The sequence below is a fragment of the Mytilus californianus genome, unplaced genomic scaffold (assembly GCF_021869535.1).
Source record: "Mytilus californianus isolate M0D057914Y unplaced genomic scaffold, xbMytCali1.0.p SCAF_14, whole genome shotgun sequence".
Taxonomy (NCBI): Eukaryota; Metazoa; Mollusca; class Bivalvia; order Mytilida; family Mytilidae; genus Mytilus; species Mytilus californianus.
This window is the reverse complement of record NW_026262626.1, coordinates 22,974,141-22,989,080: the sequence shown is the minus strand read 5'-3', so window position 1 is coordinate 22,989,080 and position 14,940 is coordinate 22,974,141. Positions and strand designations below refer to the sequence as shown.

The following is a 14,940-nucleotide window of genomic DNA, read 5'->3' as shown; positions in this document are numbered from 1 at the left end:
CGCGTGCATTTGTTACTGCATTTTCAAGTAAATGAACAAAATTGAGTACAATTATTGCAATTTTGTGAAAAGCTTCATACAAATATATGTATTTGATATCATAAAATGAGTTCTTATTATTTTGATATTAAAGAATTCGGAACATTGGCATTAATGAAAACCTCGCAATAATTTCTGAATTCACGTTCACAGGATTTTGAATGGGCAAAAAAGACTTATCATTGAAAAACTGAATAAATATACATATCATGTCTATCAATTCACCTCTTTACTACGTGCTCAACATGCTGTGTGTTGATTGTTTATCAATAATCCAGTAAACGTCGACAACAAACGTAGTTAGCTTGCAATTAACATTCACTGAATGAAATATAATTTATAGAATAACTAATCGAAGAATTCAAATAGAGAAAAATATTCAACGAGTGACCGAACAACACATTAATTCACGAATGCGCGTAGCGCATGAGTTAATTATCTGTGTTGTTTGGTCACGAGTTGAATATTTTTCGATATTTGAATTCTTTGATTAGCTATTCTTTTTATTACATTGGCAAATGGCTTTTTTTAATGAAATTAATGTAGAAAATGTAAGGAACTATATCTTTTTTCTACGCATTCACAATTTGTTTTGATCCGACGTTATCGACGTCTTGACAACGCCTATTGTTGTATGACGTCAGAGAGTGAAATAACCACGTTTATTTCACATGTGAGATTATCGGTTTTTATTTGACTGGGAAATCAATGTAATTCATTGCTACCAATGTAATAATTGTTGATAATATATCATAGATTAGTAATAAATATAAACAAAACATGCATAAAATACTTGGTCAAGTATATATGCATGCATTGGATCACGACTTTCATATGACTTTAATGCTATATATTTACAAATGCACAAAGTATATGCATCTTTAAAGTTGTACAGTTATTAACATTCCTCTCAACAGTTTTTAAACGAAATTCATATAGTATTATGAAGTTTAAATCAATTTAAAAGCATCCTTGCAAAATGTAAAATTATATTTTCTTAAAATATGCATCTTTCCAAAATGTGAATCAATATTGTGTGCAATAGATTAGCTTTGTATTGCCGTAACTTGATGCGCTATCTCTATATTTATTCTAAATTGATTGATTTGTTATATCTAAACATCAAATAATTATTTCGTGAATATTTCAGATGCTTCGGTTTACATTTTATAACGAATTGGGACACTAGATGACTGCACAAAACATTGTATCGTCACTCAGGCGGTTAGTCCCATTTGAAATCTTAGTCTGCTCATATTTTTGACAAACATAATTTTTTTTAAATTGACATATAATAATTGGAGCAATTTGGAATATAAATTTCTAACAAAATCTTAATATTTTGAAATAAACGATGTGTATACAAACCATGATGGTGAGGAACCACTGTTGTCATGCCATATAATCACATTCACCACGTCTCCTATATCGTAGGAAGAAGTAATAAGAAACCAGTCTTCGGCCCCAGTTGTAAATAAAAACTGCGGCGATGAAGTCCTTGTCAAACAATGCCTTGCAGTATGTCCGTTTTTACCTTTGATATAGCATGAAACAATTGCTGTAGTTCTAGCGTCATACCGCCATCCAGTGACAATGCACATAAGATATTTAAACGGTTCTGAAGGATCACTTGAACAAGGTGTCACTATACCATCCTACAGAAGATAAGGTGTTAATCAAGATAAATTTTTCATGAAAAAAACATCAGTTTCATTAAATTGTCAAGATAAACTATGTAGAACTTTAAAATAGTCAAAGAGCTGAAATTTGATTTCACGCTTTCATCGTCGAATATTATGACATTTAAACCATCCTGCCATTTGTATAGCTCGATTTAAACTTTGTTCAGGAAAACACATTTAAACTTTCAATTTTATAGAAATATCTTCGAAAAAATGCATCCCAATGTGAAGTTGATACTTTCTGGACTCGTCTTACACATTGTTTACATAGTTTTGGTTCAAAAATCTTATAATCTAATGAGCTATTTTTAACTGAATACTTTAATTGCCTGTCATGACCATGACCATGTTAATCAGTGGATGTAAATGATTACTGTCTAACACAATTGTTGTATTGTTTACTGTTTTAGTATTAACTTGACCATTATTTTCTCTTTTGGATCGTTTACTTTGATAGCTAACTATATTGTACTGTTTTGTTTTGCTCATTGTTAAAGGTCGTACACTGACCTATATTTTTTCAATTCCTTGCCTTTTGTGAATGTAGTTGTCATTCATACTTATTTCAAAAATGTCTTTATCTTTAACTTATTTTTAATATAAATATAAGTTTGACCTTATTAGTGTTCAGCGTAGTATTTATTACATTATCAAACAATCAGTTTGTGTTATGTTTATATACTAAGTTTGTGATAAATTTATGACAGACAAATTTCAAAATTTGCCGTTGAATAATTCTTACTTTCTTTTTTTTTTAGAAATTTAGGTTGAAAATCCCGTAGGCAAACTAGACCATATATGTATTTAGTATCCATGTAAGGCACTTTATGGTTTCATTGGTCTCAAGTATTTACACATCCTTGGATTTACAATTTATTGTGTTAAGCGTTTCCTGATGAAAAACCATGAAGATCATTTTGGATGTGTTATGTTAACTGTTAATCATTTAATATTATTTGTTTACCAAATGTCTATCCCTCCTATCTTTTTGTCTTGCCAAGTACAGACTAACAAAATATATCAACCAGACCAATATCACTACGGAAACTACAACTGGGTTGTCAAAGAACGTCAGAAATAGTAAGGCATCTTGAATTGGATCGACAATATTAGGTAATACGAAATACCCTCCAGCAAAATCGGTCAGATGATCAACTTCACATTCTAATTTATTGCTAGATGAAACAGGTGAAACCTGAAAAATAATTGTTACAATTGTCTTAATAATCACTTAACTGTATGATGAATGGGGTATCCCTACAATTCATGTTTGTTTTCTTAAGCGGCAGTATCTGTCTAATAGTTGCCATCGCGTTCGATAGTTTTTTTGCCATGTGTATAGGTATCATAAATATTCAAAAAGAACCTAAGGAAGAACTTAGAATGGCACAGGTAATTTATCCTTAAGATATAAGTGTACTCCTAGATTTTATCTGATTAGTCGTGGCTAAAGAACTTTAACTAGAGGCTCTCAAGAGCCTGTGTCGCTCACCTGATTCTACTTTGGTTTTGGAAATCATGTAAAAATAGATTAAAATCATAACAGATACCCTAATAATGAGTGAGGCCAAATTTGGTTTAATATTGGTCCTGTAATTTAATAAAAAATCCTGGTGGCCATCTTGAACAGTAAATCGGCAACAAAGTAGCAACACTTAATCAGCACCTCATAAGAAACATTTATGCCATGTTTTGGTTTCATTCCATTCAGTGCACCTCTAGAAGAAGCATTTGTATGTATTTCCCATAGGTTCTTATGTTAAAGGAAGTCCCCCCCCATTGGCGGCTATCATGGATGAAGGATCAGCTTCAAAGTAACAAAACTTAGTCAGCACCTCATAAGGAACATTCATGCCATGTTTGGTTTCAATCCATTCAGTATGTGGTTCTCTAAAAGAAGACATTTGTATGTATTGTCCATAGGGTCCTTTGTTAAACATTGTCCCCATCTGGCAGCCATCATGGAAGAAGGATCAGCTTCAAAGTAACAACACTTGGTCAGCACCTCAAAAGAAACATGCATGCCATGTTTGGTTTCATTCCATTCAATGGTTCTCTAAAAGAAAACATTTGTACATATTTCTCATAGGGTCCTATGTTAAACTAAGTCCTCCACTGGCGGCCATCTTAGATTATGGATCGGCTTCATAGTAACAACACTTGGTCAGCACCTCATAAGGAACATTCATGCCTTGTTTGGTTTCATTGCATTCAGTGGTTCTCTAAAAGAAGACATTTGTATGTATTTCCCATAGGGTCCTATGTTAAACTAAGTCCCCCGCTGGCTGCCATCTTGGATGATGGATCAGCTTCAAAGTAACAACATTTGGTCAGCACCTCATAAGGAACATTCTTGCCATGTTTGGTTTCATTCCATTCAGTGGTTCTCTAAAAGAAGACGTTTGTATGTATTTCCCATAGGGTCCAATGTTAAACAAAGTCCCCGCTGGCGGCCATCTTGGATTATGGATCGGCTTCAAAGTAACAACACTCGGTCAGCACCTCATAAGGAACATTCATGCCATGTTTGGTTTCATTCCATTTAGTGGTTCTCTAAAAGAAGACATTTGTATGTATTTCTCGTAGGGTCCCATGTTAAACTAAGTCCCCCGCTGGCAGCCATCTTGGATTATGGATCGGCTTCAAAGTAACAACACTCGGTCAGCACCTCATAAGAAACATTCATGCCATATTTGGTTTCATTCCATTTAGTGGTTCTCTAAAAGAAGACATTTGTATGTATTTCCCTTAGGGTCCAATGTTAAACTAAGTCCCCTGCTGGCGGCCATCTTGGATTATGGATCAGCTTCATAGTAACAACACTTGGTCAGCACCTCATAAGGAACATTCATGCCATGTTTGGTTTCATTCCATTCAGTCGTTCTCTAAAAGAAGACATTTGTAGCCTGGTGCATGTGTAGTGTAACGTTCAGTTAGACGTCACGATTTTTGCATAATGTCTAAGTTTTTAAAACGCTATTTTAGTTGTTTTCTCGTTTAAATGTGTTTACGAAAATTATACCAATCGAAAGAGCATCATTTGTAGATTAATATCATCTGTTTTTTATTCAACATTTGTACATAAACACTTACCTTCCGAATGTTTAAACTCGGCGACGTTTCCGAAATTTATACGCGGTATGATAGTTGGACAGCGTAAATTTAGAGCGATCTCGAGTTCTGACTAAATTTGCCACCTCCGCCCGTTTGTTTAGACATTTAAAATTAACATAATATGAAAGCGCGTATTTTAAGCTTTATTTTCGTATAACTTTCTTGAAGATATTATAGCTTTATCAAATTTTAAAATTTTAAAAACAATTTCATTTAAAATTTTCAATATTTATTTTATAAAAGTATTTGATGAAAGTTATACGAGTAAAAAATATAAAACTAGCTCTTTTCAAACAGTAACTAGTCAAAAGATGCGAAACTAAAGCGATACTGACTTTACTTCATTGAAAAAAGGTCACGACCTTCAAAATTTTCTGAAAGTCGATAACGTTCCAGATCAAAATGAATTCGATTTCTGTAGCCGCAGCGCAAATAAATGGCGTGTTTAAATCACTAGAAGACGCGTGTAAACGTGAAAACATAGGTAATTTAGCACAGTAATATACGGATAAATGTTTCTTTGCTAAAATAAAGAACTTACGGATACCGGTAACATGAATGAACTACGTGAACTATTTATAAACAATACGAAAATCAAGTTTCACTTTCGATTTTACGCAATCCTCTGTTGAAAAACTTATATAAAATAAATTTCCTAACATTAAAGAAACTAGATATTTAAAATGAAACTTGATAAATTATTCGAAAAAACTTCCTAGACATAATTCAAGAAAAAATGTGAACTTAAATGAAATAAAAGGCAATAGGGGGGATGGGATTTTTTTCTTGAAATGTAGGTTCCTTTTTTTTGTTTTTCAGATAAGAATTATGCTTTCCTGATTAGATATTTAAAATAACAATACAAGTTCTGCTTGATAAAAACATTCAAATAAATTTCGAGAGAGAGAAAAAGTGAACTTAAATGAAATTAAAGACAATTTAATATCCTAAATAGAGGGGTAGGGGATTTTTCTTCTTCACGAACTGTAGGTTCCTTTTTTTATTTTTCAGACATAAATTATGCTTTCGTGATTCAGTTACGAGATATTCTTCGGTACGAACAACAAAATATACAAGAAAAGTTACCGGGTCTTCTAAAGAAAGTAAACTCAAGAGTAAAGATACCAAGTAAAATAAGTGATTTGATAAGGAAGATAGAAAACAAGTTTGATAAAGCAAATACAGAAGAATTAAAAGAAAAGTTTTAAGAGAAGTTCTATTGTTGTCAGAAGATTCAACCGTCATAGGAATTCATTGTTCAAAATTCAGAATTTTTTCAAATAATTTGTATACTTTTGTTTGTGGTCAAGTCACTAATGGTGTTGTATATGAACTTGAAAAGTTTCGTAGCTCAAATAATTACACTTTCGCAGAATTAACAAAGTGGGTTCATAATATAATGGGGCTTAAAAGCGAAACTTTTTCAGAACATGCAATGCGTTACTCTGTTAAATGTTTATTAAAAAATCGTTTAGATATGAGTAGAAAAGGCTATAGCTTTTCAGAACATTTTTTAAATGAAACGTATACGTACCCAAAAATGGGTACTAATAAAGCAAGCTCAACAGACATATTGGCAGAGGGTTGTGAAAATCCTAAGTGTTCAAAACAGAAAATAAAAACATTAAAGTGCTGTCAACAAATTCAAAATTTAAATTACCAACTTCAACATGAAAAAGAAGAAGTTGAAGAAGAACTTACACAAGAATATAAGGAAAATCAGCAATTATCTGATCAACTAAATAAAATCATAAAAGATAAAACAATATCAGACAAAGAACTTTCAGACTTGAAACAAAAATATGAAACTGTTATAAACAAACTTCAAAAGTATAATACTAGGAACATTAACAAAAAAATTCAGAGAAGAGACTCTAAATTAGAAACAATAAACAAAACTTTAACAAATGAAAAAGAAAAATCTTCCTTTATGGAAGAAAGCGTTATGCAAAGAGAAAAAGAAATCTTAGTTTTGAAAGAGGATAAAAGAAATCTACAAAAAAAAATATCATATCTTAAGTCCAAACCAGAACTTTTTGAAAATAAACAGAATGAAAATATTTCTAAATTGCGCGACGAAAACAAGGAACTTCAAGAATCGAATGCCATCCTACAGGAAATAATTGAAGAATGCACAAAAATACCTATTTTTAAGACAAGAAAAGATGGGTCACGAGAGTTTTGTGATGAAATGAAAAAAACATATATGGAATTAATATCATTAGGTGTTAGCTGTAACATGTGCAGCAATGTAATTAAATCAGTCATAAAAAATATGACTGGTCAAGAACTGAATGATATGCCAGAAGTTACATTTGCAAAAAGAATGGCTCTGCAAGCTAATTTGATGGCAAAATTTCAATTGGCAGATACTATTTTAAGCAAGGACTCTGCAAACACGTTACAGTTTGATGGCACAAGCAAGTGGGGGGAACATTTTTTTACTTTTGACATAACAACTTCAGAAAAAACATATTCAGCAAGTTTGATGGACTTAGCAACAGAAAACAGTGCAACACAATTAAATGCAACAAAAGCATTGTTTAACGAATTAAGTGAAATTTATGTATCATTGACTAATGAAAAAAATCCTGAAATACTAACAAAAGTCATTAGCAAAATGGTAAAAACCATTCATAATACTATGAGCGATAGAGGTCCAACAAATAAACCTTACGTTAAGCTGTTTGAAGAATGGCGAAAAACATTATTACCCAAAGCTTTAGAAAACTGGGAAACTTTAAATGAACAATGTCAGCAATCAGTTATAGAAATTCATGATTTTTATTGTGGATTACATTTACTAACAAATTTTGCTGATTATTCTAACAAATCGTTGAAAAAATTTGAAGAAATTTGTACAGCAGAAAAAATTGGAATGAAAACTTTATCCCAATTTAGTAACTGGGGTACAAGGAGTGAGTCTGCTGCTCAAAGATTAATACGCTCGTGTTGTAACTTATTGCAAATACATGGTTGTGAAACTGCTGGTAGGCCACAGCAATTTAATGCCTATTTATTTGAAAATGGTTTAAAAAATTATCTTGTACCTTTCCGTGGGAATAGGTTTAACATTTTATTTCAAAATGCAAGAGCAGTATATGGTCATTTGACACATATACAAGATTTTATTGAAATGTATGGGACAGGTAATAATCTGTTACTATCTGTAAATGCTGACATTGAATCCAAAATTGCCCTTGCTGGTGTTAGAGCTCTTGGTTTAACGGATGTCCATATCAATCGTCCACTTTGGAAACTTCTTGATTGTAATGATGTGTCTATAAGTGAAATGTCACAGTATTACCAAAAGTTACATGATAGTATTTCAAATTTAGTACAAGATTCTTCTCCAATGTTTGATGAAAATTATCAAATGTTTGAAAATTACCCCCCCGAAAAAGATTTGTTTGGTTTCTTTGCTTTACATGCTGTGGACGAAGACAGCGAAGAATTGGATGTTTTAACAACACAGGCTTTAGAACTTGTATTGGCCAGTATTTTAAGCGTTATTAAAAGGCAGTTAGTCGATCACTTAACTGGAGGGAAGCATGCTGATCCCAATGAGGATTTGATGCTGATTAGTCAATCTGTTCCTAAAACAAATCAATCGAATGAATCAAATTTTGGTCAGTTAGACAGAATTAAAAGATTCAAACCTAATGCAACTACGGCTCACATTGAAGGAATGGTTTTATATGTTAATAATAAAACTTCTGATTGGCTTGACACTCAATGTAATGAGGCTGATATTATGCAAAAAGTATCTAAATTGTTGCCAAAATTTATAGAAAAGTGGCGACAAAGATCCAAAGATATAAAAAACAAAAGAATTGAAATGTTACAAATAAGAGCCGATGAAATCAAAAGAAAAAAAATGAAAAAAATTGCAGAGAAACAGAAGATAATAGATAATATATTAAGATATGGACAATGCAAATCTGAAACTGATGTTAAAAAACTTCTATCAAAATTTAAAACTTCTCACATGAAAATTGTTGCTTTAAAATTTCAGTTAAAGTACTATAAATGTGTTTTAAGTTTTGAAGCAAATAATGTGTTGTACAGGTTTTCAACTGAAGGAAAGGCATTAAGTATAGACATGTTAAAAAACAATCTTATCCAAATAATCCAAAAGTATTCTTGTAACATACATGTTGGTGTAGAAATTGACTTGGATGTCCCTAGGAAAGAAGAAAATTTAAGACCATTAACAGAAAGAAATCAATTATTAAAGTCAGAAAAGGACAATTTGAAAAATGTCAGGGTTGTGAAAAAACAAAGCACAGTTTTAAACATAAATCGTGAACATAATTCCAACAAAACAAATAATTCCAACAAAACAAGGAAACGTAAGCTAGAAAATGAAAAGGAAGTAACTTCAGCTGTTAAAAAACATAAGAGAAGCCATGATGTCAAAATCAATGCAAATATGACTTTTATTAGCAATTACAAAGATTTCAAAGTAAATCAGTGGATTGCTGTCGCAGGTCTTTCAGATTGGTACATAGGTCAGGTCGAAGAAATTTTATCAAAAGAAACTGCTACTGTAAACTTTATGGAACGGTCTAGTACAAATACATGTACATTTAAGTGGTGTTCACCACCAGCAGTTGAAACTACTTATATTAAAACTGTTATTCACTTCGATTTTGATAATGAAATCGGACCAAATGATTCTTCTCTTAGATCATGGAAGCTGGAAAAAAAATGTTTACAAACAATCACTACAAAATATAGAAATTACTGCTCTAGTTCTAACTGAATGTGAAAGTCTAGTTTTTTTGTTGATAGTGTTGTGATGTTCTTCTTACTCACAGGTCTTATTTATAGTTAATTATTAATAAATTTTTGGTAATTCAATTTTCTGATTTTAATATGCATTTTTTTTTGAGGTTTTGCATTGAAAAAAATATTTGAAAAAAGGTGACAATTGACGGTACATGCATAACCACAAAAACAAAAATATGCTAACTTTACATGTGTTTTGAGAACTCTTGAATATACTTAATCATTGTTAAATGAAATGAAATACTCAAAAAGTCGTTAAAACAAAAAAAATTAAAGATGCAATATATTTGCAAATGAGACAACCATCCACCATCTACCAGAGTCAGTGACCTAGATCTATCAGCATACAGCCTTCAACAATGAGTAAACACAATACTACAATTATTGTATCAATAAATGTCACTCAGTCAGTGTTTCTTATATTCAAGTTGTTAAGATTCATTAAGGATGTATGAAAATTTAGTCTTAACAACTTGATATTTTTTCATTTTCTTTACAATTTCAGAATTTATACTGTTGCTATGGAAACAAAATACATATATTATTATATTTTATAAGCATTTTCAACCCTAAATTTGTCATAACAATAGTCCTCGTCTTTTGTAATACAGAAAAGTTTCCACGTTTCTAATTTTTATCATTTGAGAAGAAATTTTCACGAAAATATGAAATAAAGCTTTCTGTTGCCATGGTAACTGAATATTTAATAATCAAATATCAGAAAACAACAGCAGAAATTAAACCCCTTAACTTGTTTTATCAAGAAACTAATAATTCCTATAAAAAAACTGACTTCTGTGGGTACTATTGCAAGTTAAAAGCCTTCAAAGCAGTTATTTTCATGTTTTTCTGTTTCGTTACCATGGTAACTATGGATTTTTTTTTCAATTTCCAACAAAAAAAATTTCCATTTTCATACTCATTTAAGGTACTTATATTTCTTTATATGTATTTAAAATTTTACATCAAAAGGTTCAGGCATTAAAAAGTTCTGTTATTTTCATTATTTGATTTTGGCTTTTCTAACTGTTTTTGGTGCCATCTTACTGTACAAAAATTATCATAGAAACGGTCTAAAAATATATCATATTCAACACTTTCAAAATGTCGTACCTCAAAAACTATACATCCAATCTCCATGAAATAAAATGTAGTGTATTTCTTTTTAAAAGATCTTTCTAATGCATTAAAGATCACTTAGATATGACTGATGAAATATTTTGCTGCACCAGGCTAACATTTGTATGTATTTCCCATAGGGTCCAATGTTAAACTAAGTCCCCCGCTGGTGGCCATCTTGGATTATGGATCGACTTCAAAGTAACAACACTCGGTCAGCACCTCATAAGGAACATTCATACCATGTTTGGTTTCATTCCATTCAGTGGATCTCTAATAGAAGACATTTGTATGTATTTCCCATAGGGTCCAATGTTAAACTAAGTCCCCCGCTGGCGGCCATCTTGGAATATGGATCTGCTTCAAAGTAACAACATTCGGTCAGCACCTCATAAGGAACATTCATACTATGTTTGGTTTCATTCCATTCAGTGGTTCTCTAAAAGAAGACATTTGTATGTATTTCCCATAGGGTCCTATGTTAAACTAAGTCCCCCCGCTGGCGGCCATCTTGGATTATGGATCGGCTTCAAAGTAACAACACTCGGTCAGCATCTCATAAGGAACATTCATACCATGTTTGGTTTCATTCCATTCAGTGGTTCTCTAGAAGAAAACATTTGTATGTATTTCCCATAGGGTCCTATGTTAAACTAAGTCCCCCGCTGGCGGCCATCTTGGATTATGGATCGGCTTCAAAGTAACAACACTCGGTCAGCACCTAATAAGAAACATTCATGTCATGTTTGGTTTCATTCCATTCAGTCGTTCTCTAAAAGAAGACATTTGTATGTATTTCCCATAGGTCCTATGTTAAACTAAGTCCCCCGCTGGCGGCCATCTTGGATGATGGATCCGCTACAAAGTAACAACACTTGGTCAGCACCTCATAAGGAACATTCATGCCATGTTTGGTTTCATTCCATTCAGTGGTTCTCTAGAAGAAGTTCAAAATGTAAAAAGTTTACGCCGACGACGGACGACGATGGACGACGCCGGACGACGCCGGACGACGGACGCCAAATGATGAGAAAAGCTCACTTGGCCCTTCGGGCCAGGTGAGCTAAAAAGCTACAGTTTGAATGAAGCTGAAGAACAGTAATTTCATGATCCGTGTGGTACAACGCATAAAGCTACAAAATGTGTCAAAAAAAAATAAAGAAAGGCAATTGGGAAAGTGTCAAAGAGACAACAACCCGACCAAATAGTAAAAAAAAAAACAACCGAAGGCCACCAATGGGTCTTCAACACAGCGAGAAAATCAAAGTCGAAGCATATAAATGAAAATTATCATTTCATAATAAGATTATAAGCAATTATTTTTTTTGCACTTAAATTTAAAAAAGAAAAAGAAAATTACTTTGTCATGTCAGAACAGACAAGGTCGTATTTGTTTTATTACAAGAGTTACCTTAAATCCACCTGATGACCAACATCTGCTAGTATTATTCCAGTATCTACAAGTAATGGCAGTCGACAAAACTTTGACAGTAATATTTTGCCTAACTTTCCCATTTGTTCTATTCTGATGATTGATGATAAGACCTATACTCCAGTAGAGCGTTTTCTCTTGAGGGTCTTTTAGGAATGCCGTTTGTGAGTTGTCCATTAGAACCCCATTTTCTGCATCTGATGGGGTAACCTTTTCATGAAAATTTATTGCAATGTTTATTGACACGTTATGCTGTGGGCCATCTGTAATTAGCTTTAGCATGTAAAACATGTCTGCCGGTTGTGTCACTACAAGTCGTAGGAAGTAATCTCGTATGTCATTGTTGGTATTGAAAATAAATTCGTCGTATTTTTCGTCATCTGCAAAATTTACACAGAATGTTATGATTATGCTGGTTTTGATAGTTGCATGAAACATTCTGAATAGAAATAATTATAATCAAAAAAGGATCGAATCCATGATCTTTATCTAAATTCCGTTTTTTCTTTAAGACATAATCATGATAATATTACAGTAAAAGAAGTCAAGCAACATTCATGAAAATTCGTTACAGTAATACTGACACGCAAAATATAGGTAATTAGTATATACATGTATATGAAACAATTCACCGATTAAAATGCTCTGGGTAGAAGTTATTAAAAGCATGCTAATAAAGATTTTCAGAATCCTATAGTACTATATTTTGTAGTAGAAGAGGAACTTTAGAACACCATTTGTCACAAAGAAATTTTTTATATTGGTTAATAATTAGCGTTGAGATGAGGTATGTATGGTATGATCGCTTACAACAGCTATCAAACAAAAACTAAATGACGTGTTTATAAGAAATTATAGGTCAATGTACGGATTTTTCAATGGTGTTTACTTTGATTCTTAAAAAAAGAATTCTGACAGCAGTTATACCACAAACTATATATATTCAATTAAAGTCCCTGACAGACATTATATTCTATGAATATAAATCTAACAAGTGATGATTGTAACAAGATGCTGTTGTAAAGTATCCAAAACAAAATCACAATAACTATATATCCTTTGGACTGAAATAAAAACAACAAAGTTATATGGTTTAAGGTATGATATCTCCACCAATCTTCAAAATATTTCATCATTCATAAATTACAGGTGGTGTGAATGAATCTTCGGCATTTAGCCTGTGTAAGTCAATGCATATTGACATGTTAAATAAAAAGTATATGACCTAATCAATTTTCAATATATGACCATTAATCATTGACCCTGTAGAAATTTATGTAGACTTTAAATTATATTCAACGATCTAATGGCAATTTCACTCACTGTTCTCAATTATAACCATTATAAATATGATAAAAACAAATTTTCGCAGGGCTTTATTCAACCCTTATAATCGGTTGGTAACTCAACGTACTCCTTTATATACTCCCGTGTACATAAAAAACATCGATACACAACTTAACAAGTAAAATAGTGTAGAACATTAAGTTAATCTGACAAGCAATTTCATCTTAAAACAGTCGCTGACAAATTTATGTGCTAAGGGCTATTCCATTGGGAGGGCAGGAAGGGAAGTTGAATTATTGAATGTGGTCATGGGTCTTTTTCAGTATGCGTCAATTACCATTATGCAAAATTATCTAACAAATGGTTCTTGGTTGTAGGGATTTTTTGAAAGTCCCTTCCTACCCTCCAACATACATTTTAATGGAATAGTCCTAAGGACTAGAAAGAATAACTTGATTTGCAATCAATAAAAGTAGAAATCACCCCAATAAGGCTGTTTGTATGGTAACGCCAGATATCTAAAAATTGTCAACAACAAATACACACATATGCATAACAGGTCACATTTCTGTAAAGTTTCATCTAGTTGTGATTAGTTCAGCGTTTTTGATGTTTCTACAGTCAGATGAATAACTACACCTGGTGGTTATCGTTATTGTTTAGTTGAAGCAATATAGATCCAGTCATTTACCAGAATGTTGGCAGACCAAAAAAATGTTGAATAAAAAGCAGAACGAGAACTGCAATTGCAAGCAATAACGCATGCCATCTCGAACAGGCATTTGCTTTCATGGTAATTCGGCTTAAGACTATAAATGAGGGACGAAAGATACCAGAGGGACATTCAAACTAAGAGATCGAAAAATAAAAATACAAACAGACAAATAATAGTACAGATGACACAACATAGAAAACTAAAGACTAAGCAACACGAACCCCACCAAAAACTGGGGGTGATCTCAGGTGCTCGGGAAGAGTAAGCAGATTCATATTTAAAGGTGTAACCCATCATTATCATGTTTAAAATATTCAAAATATTAGCAAAATATCGATCTAAAAAAAATTAAAAACAATTCTATAAACTAGACAAAATTCAACACTCGACCATATCTACATAACAACGAATAGAAAACGAGTGATTACATACATATCTATATCTTTATTTCCTTCTTTACCTCTGTATTTACATTGTACATATCATACTTACTCCCACAGTTTCCAATTGGTATTTCAACAATAATAGGTTTATGTAATTTCGTTACATTGATCGTATGCTGATTTGAGTCCTTAAGAACTAAAGATACCATTGGTGAATTTATATATGCAGAAGAACTGTCCCAAGATCTTGGATTCTGGTCTGAGAATAGCATCTGTAATCAAAACATGTGTCATGCTTTATTAAGAAGTAGCAGGTAGATGGCTATATTATGTAAAAGTCGTTGTTCTATTTTTGGATACATTAGCTTCTATTAATAC

The 14,940-nt window shown here is 32.2% G+C and overlaps 1 protein-coding gene across 1 annotated transcript; it reads left to right on the top strand.

Moving 5' to 3' along the window:
• Window positions 1-6,041: 6,041 nt before the first annotated feature.
• Window positions 6,042-9,768, top strand: LOC127724419 (repetitive organellar protein-like). The gene has a single exon (XM_052231372.1). The coding sequence runs from the start codon at window positions 6,235-6,237 to the stop codon at window positions 9,598-9,600; it is 3,366 nt and encodes a 1,121-aa protein (XP_052087332.1). The 5' UTR covers window positions 6,042-6,234; the 3' UTR covers window positions 9,601-9,768.
• The last annotated feature ends 5,172 nt before the right edge of the window (window positions 9,769-14,940 follow it).